General features: G+C 37.2%; 4 protein-coding genes across 4 annotated transcripts; 1 reads left to right on the top strand and 3 right to left on the bottom strand.

The window, feature by feature from the left end:
* Positions 1–25: 25 nt before the first annotated feature.
* Positions 26–2,021, bottom strand: LOC148932311 (uncharacterized). Its single transcript, XM_089065708.1, has one exon. It carries the CDS (start codon positions 1,991–1,993, stop codon positions 197–199), a length of 1,797 nt encoding a protein of 598 aa, XP_088921834.1. The 5' UTR covers positions 1,994–2,021; the 3' UTR covers positions 26–196.
* A 45-nt stretch (positions 2,022–2,066) lies between these two features.
* On the bottom strand, positions 2,067–4,754 carry LOC148932310 (uncharacterized). Its single transcript, XM_089065709.1, has 3 exons — positions 3,890–4,754; positions 2,825–2,993; positions 2,067–2,632 (listed from the first exon to the last, which is right to left on the bottom strand). The coding sequence occupies exons 1-3, from the start codon at positions 4,640–4,642 to the stop codon at positions 2,187–2,189; spliced, it is 1,368 nt and encodes a 455-aa protein (XP_088921835.1). The 5' UTR covers positions 4,643–4,754; the 3' UTR covers positions 2,067–2,186.
* A 3,184-nt stretch (positions 4,755–7,938) lies between these two features.
* LOC148932309 (caffeoylshikimate esterase-like) lies at positions 7,939–10,034 on the top strand. Its single transcript, XM_089066085.1, has 8 exons — positions 7,939–8,140; positions 8,229–8,264; positions 8,341–8,467; positions 8,545–8,691; positions 8,990–9,120; positions 9,221–9,358; positions 9,474–9,572; positions 9,650–10,034. The coding sequence occupies exons 1-8, from the start codon at positions 8,138–8,140 to the stop codon at positions 9,944–9,946; spliced, it is 978 nt and encodes a 325-aa protein (XP_088922211.1). The 5' UTR covers positions 7,939–8,137; the 3' UTR covers positions 9,947–10,034.
* A 211-nt stretch (positions 10,035–10,245) lies between these two features.
* LOC148932308 (uncharacterized) lies at positions 10,246–13,999 on the bottom strand. Its single transcript, XM_089066159.1, has 3 exons — positions 13,193–13,999; positions 11,343–11,508; positions 10,246–10,974 (listed from the first exon to the last, which is right to left on the bottom strand). The coding sequence occupies exons 1-3, from the start codon at positions 13,964–13,966 to the stop codon at positions 10,520–10,522; spliced, it is 1,395 nt and encodes a 464-aa protein (XP_088922285.1). The 5' UTR covers positions 13,967–13,999; the 3' UTR covers positions 10,246–10,519.
* Positions 14,000–15,913: the final 1,914 nt, after the last annotated feature.

The following is a 15,913-nucleotide window of genomic DNA, read 5'->3' as shown; positions in this document are numbered from 1 at the left end:
GTTTTCAAAGTAACCAAGCAAGCCCTTAGAAGTGTTAACTTTTTCCCTCAATATTTTAAAAATTGGTAACCCAACTTTACAATAAACAGAAACACAATTCATCACCGGAGCAAACTCAATTGATTACATCAGACAACACAGTTGAACATCAACCTTGAACAAATGTTTTTACACACACATTCCAATGGCCAAAACCTCATTTCTCTCTACCAACTTCCCCTTCCAATATGGCATGTCTGGTAAGAACAATCTCCTTAACAAGATTTCTGTAAGTAAAAGGTCTAACAGCTGCGCGTAAAAACAAACCCGGTGGAACCCTGCTCTTCTTCACCTTCTTCCTATACGGTCCATAACCAAGCCGCTTCCATTCTTCCTGGCTTACTTTAGCCCTTTTACCTCGCATTTCTAGCTCATCACCCTCTTCTCTTTCCTTCTTTTGTATCCCCATATCCTCGTAATACTTCTCTGTTGCATCTATACTTTTCTCTACAAGTTTCTCCATAGCCTCATTGCTTCTCAGCGCCTTCTTGAACTCCTCTTCCCAATACTTATCATCTTCCTCTGGTTCCAAACTTTCATCTTCTTGAATTCCTAATACTTCATCCCCAGCATCTTTTACATCAAGAATCACATCATCCGGATCCTCCTCATCATCATCATCAACATTCCCCTCCTCATCATTCCCCTCGTCCTCAACCCAATCTATAAAATCACCCCCCACCTTCTTTCTACCATCATCATCGTCAGGAGCGTCACAGCCCAACTCCATTTCCTCCAACTTTGCCTTCCACTCTTTCGTATATGGATGCAGGAGCAGCATTGGATGATTTCCCAGCAAGAACTCCAAGCACTTGGACTTATCCTCATCGCTCAACTTCTCATACGCGTTAGTCACATCATCCACAAAAGCTTTCGGACTGATCCTCACAATCTTACACAACCCTCCAAAATATGTACACATCTCCACGCTGCCATCATCCCTCACCAGCTCACACATGTAGTCCTTCTCGGTCTCTGGGTCAAGCAACGGCACCAGAGGCTGGAAAAAGTCATCTTGTGGCTCGAACCTGCACTGGTAAACCGGCCTCTTGACATATATAATGTCGGGCCTCATCCACGCAGCACATTGCGTGATCATTGCGCGCGCCTTGTTCCCGAGCCTTCCCATCAGCGTCCACTTATCCAACCTCTGATCCCCTGCTTCAAGAGCTACCTCACACACCAATGTCCACTGCTGCCATGGCAAATCAGAGACTCTCCATTTCGGATGCCTCACAAACACCCAAAAGTACCTCTTTTTCCTGCTCTTATCCATGGCGTCTAACCTCCTCTGAAACTCCCTCGCCATGTCGTGTTGCTCAATCTTCTCCCACTCCTCCTGATCCCTGACCTCGCCAATCATCGTCACACGCTCGTCGGAAAAGTCGCCGCGAATGGGGTCGCCCAATACGATCCCACGCCAGGAGTAGGGCCCGAATTCGCCATATTTATACCAATCGTACGGGTGCTTCAAATTAGGGTCGTCCTTGTCCATGAACCTCACCAACCTATCATAGCCCAAACCAATCATCTGGAGCTCCTCCTCCGAAAAATTATCCGGGTAGTTCTTGTGGGGATTTTTCAATCGGTAAAATAGGCTCTCCGCCATTTTCTTGCTTCTCCGGCGAGCATTCCGCTTGGACTCCCGGAGGAGATCCGCGCCGCCGTCGATGCTTCCTCCAGACTTTCCTTTGCTCCGTCCGGCGAATGTGCGGAAGTCCGGGCGGTGGGTGGCATTTTGGGCGGGTAATTTGGGGATAATTTGGCAGCGAAGTTTGAGTTTGATAGGCTTATGGGAGGCGGGAATTGGCGGAAGGAGAGGTTGGAAAGGGAAGGGGATAAGATTAGGGTTTAGGGTTTTAGAGAAAGAGAGGCTTTGAGGATGCATTTGGGGAAGGAACGATGGCGGTGGAAAGGTTTCAAAAGAGTGATTCACGATATCTGTGTTTTTCATTTGAGAATTACAAAAAATAATTTTAAATTTTTTGCTAAAATCCTAATTACAAAAACATGTACTAGTGTACTACTGCAGGGCCATTGACTGTACATTGCCCAACAAAAGTTGGGATGAAAATATAATTCATCAAAGTATACAACTATTTTCAAGACAGAACATATATTGAGCACGGTAGTATCGACCGATTAAGCTAAATTCCTTTCAAAAGAATCCTATTAATTCTATCTATAAAGTCATTCATCTGCTCCCTTGAAAACAATGGGAATGGATATACAAAGACACAATCTAATGCTCCGCGTCTTATTGTGTCGAATACTGCAATTGATGGGCCTACTCCGTGAACTGAGGCACATCCAACAAAGTCTTCGAACCCCATGGTCTCCTTCAGTTTGTTTGGAGGATCGAAAATAGGGTCCTCGAAGACAGATATTAGTGAAGTTCTGAGAGAAGATGATGGGGTCAAACTCGGGTTCTCTATTGCCTTGCACATTAAGAAGTTGAGATCGGCCATGTCTGTGAAATGCTTATTCTTGCTCTTCGAGTCCATAAATGAAGAATGGACTCGCTTTGCCAGCTCCCACAATTTTTCTCCTCCATGAATATCATGAGTGTGCATAATGGCAGTGTGATAAAAACCTGGAATATTTCGACCAATATGGTTAACAACAGATCTGGAGAAGTAGCTGATTACACATTTAACTCAAGGTGATACATATCAAGATAAAATAGATGATTTTTTGTGTGAAGACTGAAGAGCTGTAAACTATGTGAAAGTCTCATATTACTAAGCATGGTTCTAACTTTAAAAGTGAACCCAGCAGAACTTACCAATATGTTGGCTGCTAAGCACGGGATCAAGAGCAGGTCGACAATCCATGAGAGTTACAACTGCATACTTCTCCCACTGTTCATCAGAGAACCTTTTTGAGGCATGGCAAGCAATTAATCCGGCTGCTGCTAAAGCTGCACTTAACTTTATCTTATTAGAGTTGCAACGCTGCGAAAGTAATGCCAAAACTGAAATCAGTAAGGGGAAATAGTAGTTACAGGATGGTTAGATCAAAATTAGTCAGTAGTACTTAAAAAAATCATCTTGAGTTCAACCAGGCAATATATCCATTTTGCATAAGCAGTACTGCATTTCCAAATGATGCAAACCAAGAAAACATGGAGTAAATGTTCATTATTCAAAATGCCCCATCAACTCTTCTCAGAATTGTTTCCAATTTCCATCATTATCAATGCTAGTTTTCTCTATCAGGAACAAGATTGTTGCAAACCTACTGTTTCTTAACCTGATGTTATATTCGCCTTTACGTTTCTCCTGTCAATATCTAGCAGGCAAAATAATCCAATTCTAGAAAAGCAACAAAACCAGCCAGCGCATGGTTTTAAGTAATGATCGATTTTTTAGAAATATGGATAACCGAGTGGGAATTTGAACAGGAGCAAAACCCTGTATTATCTACAGGCAAAATGTAAACCATACACAGTGGAAAACCTTCAGTCTCAGGCAGATAGATAGAAATTCATTATACCATCTATATTGCATCAAACTTCAAAGTTGAAGTTGAACCCCTTTCAATATTAAGCATGATATCTACTCAACTCGCCATTTCCATGGCTGTCATCATGCATTCAAACTGAGTTTAATCTAATCCCAACTAAAACTAGAAAAAGAAATTACTAACATCCTTACGCAAACAAATCAAGCACGCATAACAACAGACTAAGAAGAAGCAATCGTCAATGTAATGCACAACACAATAATCAATCATCCACCAATATTAACATTTCCGCCATCAATGCACCTATCTAAACTACCACATCTGATCAAATCAATTATCAATCACGAAATCACAGGTTAGAAAACCCTAAGAAAATTGAACTTACAGACATAATTTTTCCAGTATCGTTCTCACTCATTTTGAACCTAACGACGCGCGACAGCCTGGGCGAGGCGGTGTCCTTGAAGCTCAAATTGGCGAGGCGGAAAGAGTTGAGAGAATGGCCCAACATGTCGACGCCGCGCGACCAAAACGGCTTGTTCCCCTGGCCGGAAGGGATGCAATCCTCAATCCCCAAACTGACCTTCATCTCCTTGCCCGATTCCCCTTGAATCATCCCCTGTTTTTCCTCCATCAATGCGACGAGCTCCTTAAGCAGCGCGCCGGCGGCCGCCCTGTCGCAGGCGGAGGTGTGGAGGCGGAGCGCGAGCACGGAATTTCCCCCCTCGAGCGAGTAGAGGGTGGCGAAGAAGAGATCGGTGTCGGAGGAAGGGCGGGGATTCTGCCAGGAGTTGGTGTTGAGCTCGTGCTCGAGGATGAGGTGCAAAGGGGGGATCGGATTGGAATTGGGGTCGGGGGAGCGGAGGATGTGAGCGGTGGATTGGGAATCGAAGGGGCGGATTTGGAGGTAGGGGGATTGGGGGGTGACGTAGGAGAAGGAGTTGGAGGAGGGGTCGAAGCGGAGCTTGGAGTTGAGGATGGGGTGGGAGGATTGGAGGGTGCGGAGGGCGTTTTCGAGGAAGGGGAGGTCGGGGGGCTTCGAGAACAGGAGGGCCAGCACGGTGATTCCGGTGCCGGTGGGGACGGCGCGGCACCAGCTCAGCTCGGTGGGGCACACCACGCGGGAGGAAATCGACATTATTTGTTTGGATTCGAGAATGGCGGTGATGGAGAGATGATCATCGACCTTAACGATGCAATTTTTCTTGTTTGGTGAATTTATTGCAAAATGTAAGGTGATTCATTATATACGTATATTTAGGTAGTTTATAAATAGGAGATGATCAAGGGATTACATTTCCCCACCCGATTATTTTGGCGCCATTTATATGGACACACACACACGCATTGCCTACCAAGTTTTGTACTACTATTCATTATTTTTCTTTATATTTAAATATTTAATAACATTATATTATACTCTACTATAAAATTAGTATTAGTACTATATAAAAGTGGTATTTATATTTCATTAGTTTTTCTCTGTATCCCTTAGAATTGGTTAATATGAGATGGATGTGATGTATTCCCTCCGTCCCGGCTAAGATGACACATTGCTTAGCCGGCACGGAATTTTAGGAGTTATTGATTAAAGTGTTTAATTGGAAAGAGAGAAGGTGAGTGTAAGTATTAAAGTAGAGAGTTAAAGAAAGAAAAATATTTTAATAGGAGCGAGAAAAAATGGTTGAGTGTATTAATTGGAGAAAGAATGTTACCAAAAAAGAAAATGTGTCATCTTAGTTGGGACAAACTAAAAAAGAAAACGTGTATCTTAAGTGAGACGAATAGAGTATAATATATTCGAGATCATTAATGCTTCAAATTTGGTCCATCAACTGTTTGGTTTGGTTTGGGCTTCGGAGAAACGCATATCTTCTATAGGGCCTTTGTATATTTTAGCCTAAGTTTGAGTACATCTTACACTTAAACTTGCCACCAAAATACTACTCCTTACGTTCCATGGTAGAATTAGAGTCACATTTTTTCTGCATAGAAACTAAGATAGAAATACTAAATATATTAAGTGAAAAGATAATAAAGTATGAAAGAAAAAGAAAAGTAAAGATAATAAAATAAGAGAGAAAATAAAGTATGTGAAGGAAAAAATATTACTTTTTGCTAAATAGAAAATGATACTACTAGTATAATGAAATGTCTCAAAATAGAAAAATGACTCTACTATTATAGAACAGAGGAAGTAATACTATAAACTTCCATTGCCAAACAATCAATACTTACTTTAATAATGCGTGCGTATTCTTTTAACAATATAATGATCAACCAAAATATTTGTCATATAATAATAACAATACATTATTTAGAATTGACAATTTTGGCAAGACAACATAAAAACACAATGAAACACAAACAGAATTTATCAATTAATAACTACTCTCAATTCTCATGGTATTCTTGTCTTTATCCATAACAACACAATAGAAATACACACAAAATTGATCAATTAATATCTAGTTTTCGTATTCTTGTCTTTATCATAACACTAGTGTAGTATTTGTGTCATACCAGTGTCATGTTAGTATATTCAACTGAATTCGCATTTTGTCAAATCATGTTATGTACATATAACAATAAATTTGTGGTGTATTCATGCCCGTGTCGAATAATATCTTGTACGTATAATAACATGATCGATGAAGCATGTTTATATACAAACTGTATTATTTTAGTTTTTGTTATTCTATTCGTGCCATTAGTGTTAGTGTATTTTTTTCTGAATCTTTCCATTACAGTTAGAGCCATTTTCCTTTTTAAAAAAATTAATACGTTTATTTCTTTTTACTTTATTCTCTTATAATTTATTTACATTACTACTTCTTAGTACTTTATTTTCACTTCCACTAAATATTTATTCCTTATTCCAGGTGAACAAAATTTCTCTTTAATACTAATGGGATGAAGGAAGTATTCCTTACTCCTTGCAGAAAAAACGCCACAAAACATAAGTTTCTAATATTGGTAGGGTCGGCAATTTCTAAAGAATATATTGGAAAAGAAAAAATAAGTCAACTCATTGAGAGGCACATCTCGTTCGATTTCTTCTTTGTACTCGTTTTCAGTCGGTTTTTGATTATTGTCATCTAATGGAAAATGTGGATATCCAATTGCTAAAATTGGAATTGATTTTATAAATTAATACCGAAAGGGCAGTTCACAATCGAGCAACGCCATTTGATTGACTTAGTTAAAATATGTATTAATATCTGTGTAGTAATTCAAAATATATGATAAGCGACAGCTTTAAAAGTTCTAAGCGTGACATCCCCATACACAATCATTCAGTGAATAATATATTTAATCGGTGATTAGTTGGTAATTTATTACTATTTGACACCAACTACATATTAAAATAGCCTTACATTGATCATTCGAGTAATTATCTTCTGGACTTGTCTTTTTTTAATTAAATATCGAATCAGAATGTATTAGTAAGTCAATAGTCAGTTTCCAACTTGATCCTTGTATCAAATAAGTCAAATTAGTCTATTACAATAATGATGATGTCTAAAAACAAAAGGCCATTTACTATAAAATCACAAAGTTTGATAAAACTTTATTCTGTTTTATATATGTCAAAATTAATGTAATAAATTATGAAGTTTCAAAATTTTGTAAATGTCTCATTATGATTTTTTATGCAAATGCAAATCTAAGTTGGCGCACACCTATAACATTTTAATAATGTGGATGTATAGTGATACAAACACATATTAATATGATAAAGTGTGACTAAACGACTTCCTTTTGAAGCTATGAAATTTAAAATATAAATAATAAAATAATACTATGAATTTGGTTAAATGAGAGATTGTTTAAAACTTGGTAATTTGTCATTTATATACAAAAAAATGTGTGAAAGACCAGAAATAAAATACTCCCTCCGTCCTATAATAAGAAATTTTGTCATTTCGATCCGTCCCATAATAAGAGTCACATTTCATTTTACCATAAATGGTAAGTAGGTTTCACATTTCACTAACTCACATTCTATTATAAAATCAATATAAACAAGTGGACATCATATCCATTAACTTTTCCAACTCACTATTTTTTAAATTTCTTAAAACTCATACCCACATCAAATCTGACTTTATTGTGGGACTGAGTGAGTATTTTACATATAGATTACATAAAATCCACATCCATTAATTTGGAGAGGCAACAACTGAATTGGATATGGTTGTAACCGTAGAGATTATTACTAGAACTACACAATGCTATTATTTTGCAAATTTACGTAGCAAATTGTGAACTGGCACGGCATGCATTGATATTAAAATATAGAAACAGAGTAAAAGAGGCATAGTTGGTTTATGGCTGGCCAATTTGGTCGTCACAAACAAATCTTAATTGGATCTCAGATCCTTATAAATAGCCATCCAAACACAAGCTTTTTACACGAATTGAAAACTTCATTTTCTTTATCCTCTCCCATATTATATACTATCAATCTTACATTTCTTGTACGTCTAACATAATTCAGTTGGATTCTTGCAACAAAATAGTCTTTGCACTTACCCATGTTTTGTATCCTGCATCAAAACTAACTCCCTTTAACTTTACTTTATAACCTTCTCTACATCTTCAATTTCTCCAGTATTTCTTTGTCAATTTTATGGTTCGTACTTCTCTCTCTCTCTGGCTAGACATATTTCCAGTGGAATTAATATTTTGCTGATGGTTGCATTGTGTGTTTCTTTTAACAGGAGAATAGTGATATCAAGAAAATCAAATACGAAGAGGTAAACATAGTTTTAATATTTGATTAATAATCGTAATTATGATAGAAATTAAATCAAATAATTTGTATATTGGCAGGAATTCATAGAAAATTCACGAGGAGTGAAGCTTTTCACATGCAAATGGTGGCCTGAAAACCATGAAACAAAGGCATTGGTCTTCTTATGCCATGGATACGCCATGGACTGCAGCATCTCAATGAGAGGTGCTTTAATTTTTCAATGCACCTTCTAATTAATTTATGTCACATATTATTAATCGACTGATTATCGATGGGGTCAGATTGTGCGAGTCGATTGGTGAAGAATGGATACGAGGTTCATGGCATTGATTGCGAAGGTCATGGTAAATCATCCGGATTACAGGGATTAATCCCTAACTTCGATCATCTTGTTGATGATCTCTCCCAACACTTCACCAAGATTTCTGGTAATTCTCACTTTTTCTTTTTCAAATCTCTTTTTATATTACTCCATATTCATAGAGGTTAACTACTAGAGATGTATGAAAACGAATCTATTAAACAATTTTATATATTCTCTAACTCACTACTATAGTCTAACTAAAGTCTATATATATGTCTCAATCTGCTTCAATATTACTACTATATGTTTTCAGATTGAGAATCTCTATTAATTAATATTAGCAATAGGTAGTTGAACTAACCCTTGTAGTCAGATTATGATGGTGATATTTAATTAGTTTTTTATTATATTTGATTTTGCAGAGAAGAAAGAAAATAAGGCGAAAATGAGAATAATTATGGGAGAATCAATGGGAGGGGCAATGGCCCTAAAATTACACATGAAGAAACCGGACTATTGGGATGGTGCAGTTCTTGTTGCTCCTATGTGTAAGGTATATTCATAACATTAATTTGTTAGTGAATTAATTGTAGGTTCAATAATTATATTGCTGATTCTAAATAATTAATTAAACAATGAATCTATGTTTGCAGATTGCTGATGAAATGAAACCAAACCCATTGGCCATATTAAGTTTGACATATTTGGCTCGCTTCCTTCCTACATGGCCACTTACACCAACTCCAGATATAGTTGACATTGCATTCAGGGACCCTAATGTAAGAAATGAGGTATGTAAATAATACTACTATCCTTTTTTTTTCACCTAAAAATATATTTCAAATTTATACTAATTGAGAATGCAATAGTAGACTTATTAATTGAAAATGAAAATGGAGAGTGCAGGTTAGATCGAATCCATACACATACAAAGGCCGGCCTCGTTTGCAAACAAGCGACCAACTATATAACGTGAGTCTCGATTTGGAGAAAAGACTTAAAGAGGTATGTAAATAGTGAGAAATGATATGTTACATACCTTGTAATTATAAAAACATGAGTAATTGACAAATAAGTTGCAGGTTTCACTGCCATTCATCGTTCTTCACGGACAAAATGATAAGTTGACCGATCCGTCAGTGAGCAAACTCTTGTACGAATCGGCCTGCTCCGCCGACAAGACCCTCAAGTTATATCCCGGCATGTGGCACTCTCTCTCCTACGGCGAGCTGCGGGAGAATCTAGACATCGTCTTCTCCGATGTGTTCCAGTGGTTAGAAAATAGAGTTTCCGGCTCCGGTCCCAAGTTTGAAGCTCAACAAAAGCGTGCCAATGATCGTAATCTCAACAACAACTCCGACGAAGACAAAACTAGTTAAATCATAATTGTAAATGTTGCTTTTTTGAACTGGTTGTACACTTAATCTTCGTATTGATTTCACACTAAGAAAGTCTATTTTTAATCAACTCATCAAGGAAATATATACACTTTTGATCTCTGTCATGATTAATGATATTAATTTCATATAATTGATGTAACAAAAAAAAAAGAAGCAAATAAATCGCCACACATTCACAAAGTATATATTGGCGTATCATTGGTATTTTTTTAGGGGATTTGTGACTATTTTGGCCTACAAATCAGCAAAAGCCAAACAAAAAAGTGTGTATTTTGCAATAAGGTTGAAATGGAGACATTTATTTACCAATTAATTAACCCTTGACACTTAAAAAGTGTAGTAGTTGAGAGATCTAGACAGTACTAGGAGTACTATTTAATTTCTGGACATTGCACTAATATAATTTGCGATTCTAATTTTTAAAAATATTATCGGACGTTCCTGAACATTGATATCAATGTTCAGAGACATCTGGTAATATTTTACGAAGCAATATAAAGCCGATAAATCTACACACATTGTTAAAACACAAACCACGTCAGCAGTTCTGTCTCAAATCAGAGTTACTCCATCGATCAAAACCCTACTCATCCGATGAACGAGCTCGGTGATCTGGTCCCTGGAATGCAGCGGCGCCGGATACACGCAGGCGCAGTCGAGGCAGCCGTCGCGGACAGTATCAAAGATGGCAAGGGAAGGGCCGACGCCGTGGACAGAAGCGCAGCCTATGTAGTCCTCTGCGCCAATCTTGCGCTGCATCGGAAGGGAGTCGTCGAGCACTGGGTCCTCGAAGACGGTGAGGAGCGAGGTCCGGAGCGAAGAGGAGGCGGTGAGGCTAGGGTTGTCGATGGCTTTGGACATGAGGAAGTTGAGATCGGCCATGTCTGAGAAATGCTTGTTGCATTTCTTGGACTCGGCGAAGTCCATGTAGCATGTCTTGGCTAAATCCCATACATTTTCTGATCCTCTTACTCTCTGTATATTGAGGATGGCTGAATGGTAAAATCCTGTCATCAGAGTGAAACAGAGGTTATTCACTCTACTTCCAAATTTCATTTCTATTACTACTTTATTTTTAAATTTTCAACTAGCTTCTACATAAAATTTTAATTCTAATCTGCGACCAAAATCGAACTAACATATTAAAATTAGATTCTGAATATAATATACTACCTCGGTTTATAATCAATATATACTCTTATATATATATATTTTTTTTGGATCGTTAGAAATTAATCTATCTTCTATTTTTTGGTAAGTCGCTCTCTAATGAAATGGATATAATCTTTTACAAACAATACCCTCAATTACTTTAAATCTCTATATTGCTAGCGATGGTAGGGCAATTAGTTAGTTAGTTGGACAAATAATTTACCATAGTGAAGAGGGGAAAGAGGTGGTTGAAGAATAGAGCGACAATCAGTTAGAGTGACGACTCCATATTTCTTAGTATCAGAACTGTGGAGTTTCGTTGAATGTGCTGCAATTATTGCGGCTGCTGCTAGGACTCCACACAATTTTATTCCTCTCGACTTGCATCCCTGTAAAATATTTATAACACTTGTCATCATTTTATTCTCAACAAAATACTATGTTAATTTTTTCGAATATACTTTAAGGTACCAATAGGATTGAGATGATCCCATTTTATGTGTCAACTATAAACTAGTAAATTTAGAATATTGATCATTTTTAACAAATTACTCTATCCATCCCTAAATGACACATTTCTTAAAATAGAAATATTATTCTCTCTACATTTTTTTTTTTTACTTTTCTCTCTATATTTAACTTACAAAACAACATTGTATAAAATTTCGTGCTGAATTACAAATGTTTCAGTTAAGAGTGACACGGATTGAATATTAAATACCGATCAGTATAATAAATATACAAAGATAAAAACTTGCATGCGGGCGGGCTTATATATGATGCCCTCCACTTACTGTGACACAACATTATTTTTACTACTTGCAGAGTATTTCTCTTTCGTACAGAGTATAATATAATTGAAAGGCCTTTGTAATATAATTGAAAAATAATACAGAGTATTTCTCTTTCGTACATGTACCTGTTTCCTTTTTCTTTTTATATAGAATTAATTTGAAGTAGATACAATTGCCTACTAATATACCACTTCAAAATCAGGGCGCACAAATTAATTACCTGTATAGGAAAAAAATTTAAGGATGTCTAGGACAAAAATTTAAGGATGTTTAGACATGTACATGACAAAAATTTAAGGATGTGTACTAACATATACGTATTAGTTTAGTTGACAGCGCATGCAGGTCGGAACTCCTCATTATTTCTAAGGCAGACAAATGAAATCATATTCCTAGTTTGGTAGAGATGCATACAAATAATAGAAACATCTACCAAACCAAGTATCATAGAGTTTATTGCTACATTTAATGCCTAAAACCCCGACCTTCATAATATGTAGCTCGCCCATATTTTTCCTTTTCTGTAAATGTGAGTGACCAAAATATGAATCACAGTCTCTCATTTCCCAACTAAAAATTGAAATAAGCTTAAATACTAAATGTATTGGTGATGCAATAATTTCTTCATTATATACATCAACAACGAGTAGTTTGTATTGAAGCCCTTCCTTCCTCGTCCCATGTTGATAAGTTGGTAATTCTGATTTCTCTATAAAGAAGTGGATAACCCTTTTTAACACCTCATTAACTTTTAATGAGGTGAGTGGTCATTTGTAACTTTGCAACAAAACTACATAAATTCAATCGACTTATGTTATCAGTTTTTACATGTCATGAATTGGTAAGAAGTATGGACTAAAACTTGCACGAGGGTGTCCACAGATCATGTTTTATCGAATTAGTAATTAATTTCCAGTTAGATTTTTTTTAGTTACGTATTTTACTCCACATGTCCTCCATTAGAAGTCTCAATTGAGTTTGACATGAATTTAAACAAAATATAAAGAAAACTTGGTAAAAAAAATAATGGAACATACAATCTAATTTTTATATACTACGGATATATTAATTTTATAATAAAATATTAGTGGAATGCAGGGTCTATTACCATTTATTGAAAGAGTGAACCAGAACTTTTAATGATGGACAAACTAAAACAGAAAAACGAGACTCTTAATGGAGGGCGGAGGGAGTAGTTTATAAATAAAATAAGCACTATAATTAACTAAAATAGAGTTCAATTAAGAAAAAACTAAATTAATTCAAATAACTTAATTACCTCAAGAATGAGGGTGGTATGTTTGCTTGCAATCTGCAGTCTAACAACCTCGGACCTCCTGGGCAATATCGTATTTTGGAAGGGCAAATTCGTCAACCTAAACGAATTAACCGAATATCCCAACACGTCCCTCCCATGGGCCCACAGTGTCTTCCTCGTCATCCCAACCGGAATTAAACCTTCGATACCCATTCTGCCCTCCCCCTCGTTCCCTATTCCCTTCTCCGTCCCACTATCCCCCACCATCTCCATCAGCTCCCTCAGCAGCGACACCGCCGTCGCGCGGTCGCACATCGACGTGTGGAACCGCAGCGCGGCAACGGATCGGGCATCCGACGCCGCATACACTGCCACGTGGAGCACATGGATCCCGCTGCATGGGAACGAGCTCGGGTCGGACCAGCCGTTGGTGTTCAGCTCGTGCTCCAAGATTGCGTGAAGCGGAGAAACGGCGCCGTTTAGTATCCGCGCCGTCGTTAAGCCGTCGTGGAGCTCGATCGCGTGGGGTGGTTGGGTGGCGGATCCGAGGAAGGAGAAGACTTTTGTGGAGGGGTTGTAGTGGAGTTTGGCGGCGAGGAGAGGGTGGCGTGTTTGGAGGTGGTGGAGGGCTCCGGACAAGGCCTCGGTGATCAGCGGCGGCGGATTGGCCAGTTGAAGTGCTAGCACGGTGATGCCGGTGCCGGAGGCCACCGCGCGGCACCAGTTTTGCTCGGTGTTGCCCAGGGATCGGGAGGGGGAGGTTTGGATTTCTGAGTTATGAGTGGTGGCTGTCATTTTCGAAGAGTCAAGGTTTGGAGTTGAGAAGTGAATAGGCATAGTATTTTTAGAGTTAAGAACAAAAGTTCAGTACTGGGCATACATTTATAGTCGCGATGGTGTTACCAAGGGTAGTTTCGAGAATATGCCAAATTTGAGGTTTGCACCTTTTAATCAATTAAACTTAGAAAATCAAGTTTCAAACTAGAGGTGCTCGAGTTGCTTTTATATTCGAAGTACCGTATAGTACTAGTATATATTTTCTTCAATGAAAATTGAATCTGTTAATGTCATTATTACAAAAATATACTACTATAGTTTTTAAACGTTAGACCAAATAGGAATAAGATAAAGTAAAAACAAATTAAAGAGAATAAGTGTAGGGGGATACTGTAGCAATTAACAAGCAAGAGTATTGTATCCATAAAGATAATAAGTGTCAATCTAAGTACCACGAATCAATTTCAATTACTAACCTGATGAATCAAAAGGTTTTATTTTTCTAAATATATTTAAAAGCAAAAGCATAAACAATAGCCAAAGCAAATAGAGACAACTTGGACAAATAAAACCAAATAAAAGATAACGAATGTAGATCAAGAATTGGGAAGTTAGAATCCTACGGGATCGATAACAACTATCATTGTTCAACTGAATTCCAAACTATGTCAACAACGGGTCTCAAGGGTTATTAAGCTATCACTAAGGTAAAACTATATCTCCTCTCAAAGCATACAATTTGTAGATTGCTACCTAGAACCGAAGTCTAATTCCTAGAACTAAGGCTACAACTCATAAAAGCTCCTAAGATAAATTGCTTCACTCAAAGGCTCAAATCTCTCGATTATATTGGTAAAGACGTCAATTTTTTCTTTTTCAAATTAGACTACTCATCTCTCGGTTATTGTAATAAAATCCACATGCATTTATAAGGTGATCAATCAAATAAATGTATAGGCACAGATGAAATCAAAATAAACACATTAGCCAAGTCATAGAAAAAGGAAATCAATTAAACATAAGAATCATTATATCTCCTTCGTAGAACTCTACGAAGGACTTAGTTATGCATGTTCATCACAGAAGTCAAAGAAATATTAAAGACATATTCAAAAACATTGTTTGAACAAAGATAAAACTAAAATATGAACTTCTAGAACTGGATTGGGCGGATTGGGGGCCTCGTCTTCAATCATGCGATGAATACTCATGCTCTGCTCATTCTTCTCTTCTTCCTAGGTGGAAAACTAGGATTTTTGGGTTAGAGGCGTGTAAAAGTTGAGTAGGAGGTGTCCCTTGCATGTTTTATTCATTAGGGCTCTAATTTCCATCAATAGCATTGTCGGCCGATCATGGCGGATCACCAGGTTCATTGAGCGTCGAAGCTGGCGAGTCGCCATCTGCTCATGGCATTTTGGTGCGAGGATCCTGGCGAGTCGCTAGGTTGGTCATGTGCGAAGCTGGTAGCTTGCCAGCTGTGTTCGGCATTTTCGACCTTTTTCATCTCGGATGTTTTCTTTCGCTGTTTAAGCTCGTTTTCGATCTTTTTTTTACACATTCTTTACAAAGTGATAAAAATACCAATATCATAGAGAAATAGCGATAACCATGTCTCGAAGTATACAATATATGATCAAAGCCAAGTAAAAGAGTACTCTCCAAAATTATGCAAAACTAAGTAAATCACCGCGTAACGATCTTATCCAAATTATTTTAACATAAAAAAATGTTTTAGTTGCTTTTGATAATGTTTTTTTTTTATTAAATATCATAAATCATTATATAAATCATTTTCTCTATCCTAAATTAACTCAAAATTAAAATTAGACATAATTTTATTAATTTAAATTATTTTTACAAAATATATACTAACACGTACAATGTAATTTTTTAAAGATTCTAATAAAGAATAAGTTCATAAGAAGAAATTTTCATGATCATTATTAAATTGTTATGATTAGATTG

The sequence above is a fragment of the Salvia hispanica genome, chromosome 2 (genome assembly GCF_029641045.1).
Source record: "Salvia hispanica isolate PSC_SH4W2 chromosome 2, Shi_PSC_v1, whole genome shotgun sequence".
NCBI lineage: Eukaryota > Viridiplantae > Streptophyta > Magnoliopsida > Lamiales > Lamiaceae > Salvia > Salvia hispanica.
Note: the sequence above shows the minus strand (reverse complement) of the source record. Positions and strands in the feature narration are given on the sequence as shown.

What these genes read in the sequence shown, in the direction of transcription:
- LOC148932311 (XM_089065708.1), bottom strand. Translation starts at nt 1,993, where the DNA reads ATGAAAAACACAGATATCGTGAATCACTCTTTTGAAACCTTTCCACCG.
- LOC148932310 (XM_089065709.1), bottom strand. Translation starts at nt 4,642, where the DNA reads ATGTCGATTTCCTCCCGCGTGGTGTGCCCCACCGAGCTGAGCTGGTGC. An exon ending in ATACTGGAAAAATTATGTCT is followed by an intron (nt 2,994 to 3,889) that starts GTAAGTTCAATT and finishes TTACTTTCGCAG; the next exon opens with CGTTGCAACTCTAATAAGAT. An exon ending in GCTTAGCAGCCAACATATTG is followed by an intron (nt 2,633 to 2,824) that starts GTAAGTTCTGCT and finishes GAAATATTCCAG; the next exon opens with GTTTTTATCACACTGCCATT.
- LOC148932309 (XM_089066085.1), top strand. An exon ending in TTGTTGCTCCTATGTGTAAG is followed by an intron (nt 9,121 to 9,220) that starts GTATATTCATAA and finishes CTATGTTTGCAG; the next exon opens with ATTGCTGATGAAATGAAACC. An exon ending in TGGAGAAAAGACTTAAAGAG is followed by an intron (nt 9,573 to 9,649) that starts GTATGTAAATAG and finishes AATAAGTTGCAG; the next exon opens with GTTTCACTGCCATTCATCGT.
- LOC148932308 (XM_089066159.1), bottom strand. Translation starts at nt 13,966, where the DNA reads ATGACAGCCACCACTCATAACTCAGAAATCCAAACCTCCCCCTCCCGA. An exon ending in ATACCACCCTCATTCTTGAG is followed by an intron (nt 11,509 to 13,192) that starts GTAATTAAGTTA and finishes AATATTTTACAG; the next exon opens with GGATGCAAGTCGAGAGGAAT. An exon ending in TCTTTCCCCTCTTCACTATG is followed by an intron (nt 10,975 to 11,342) that starts GTAAATTATTTG and finishes CTCTGATGACAG; the next exon opens with GATTTTACCATTCAGCCATC.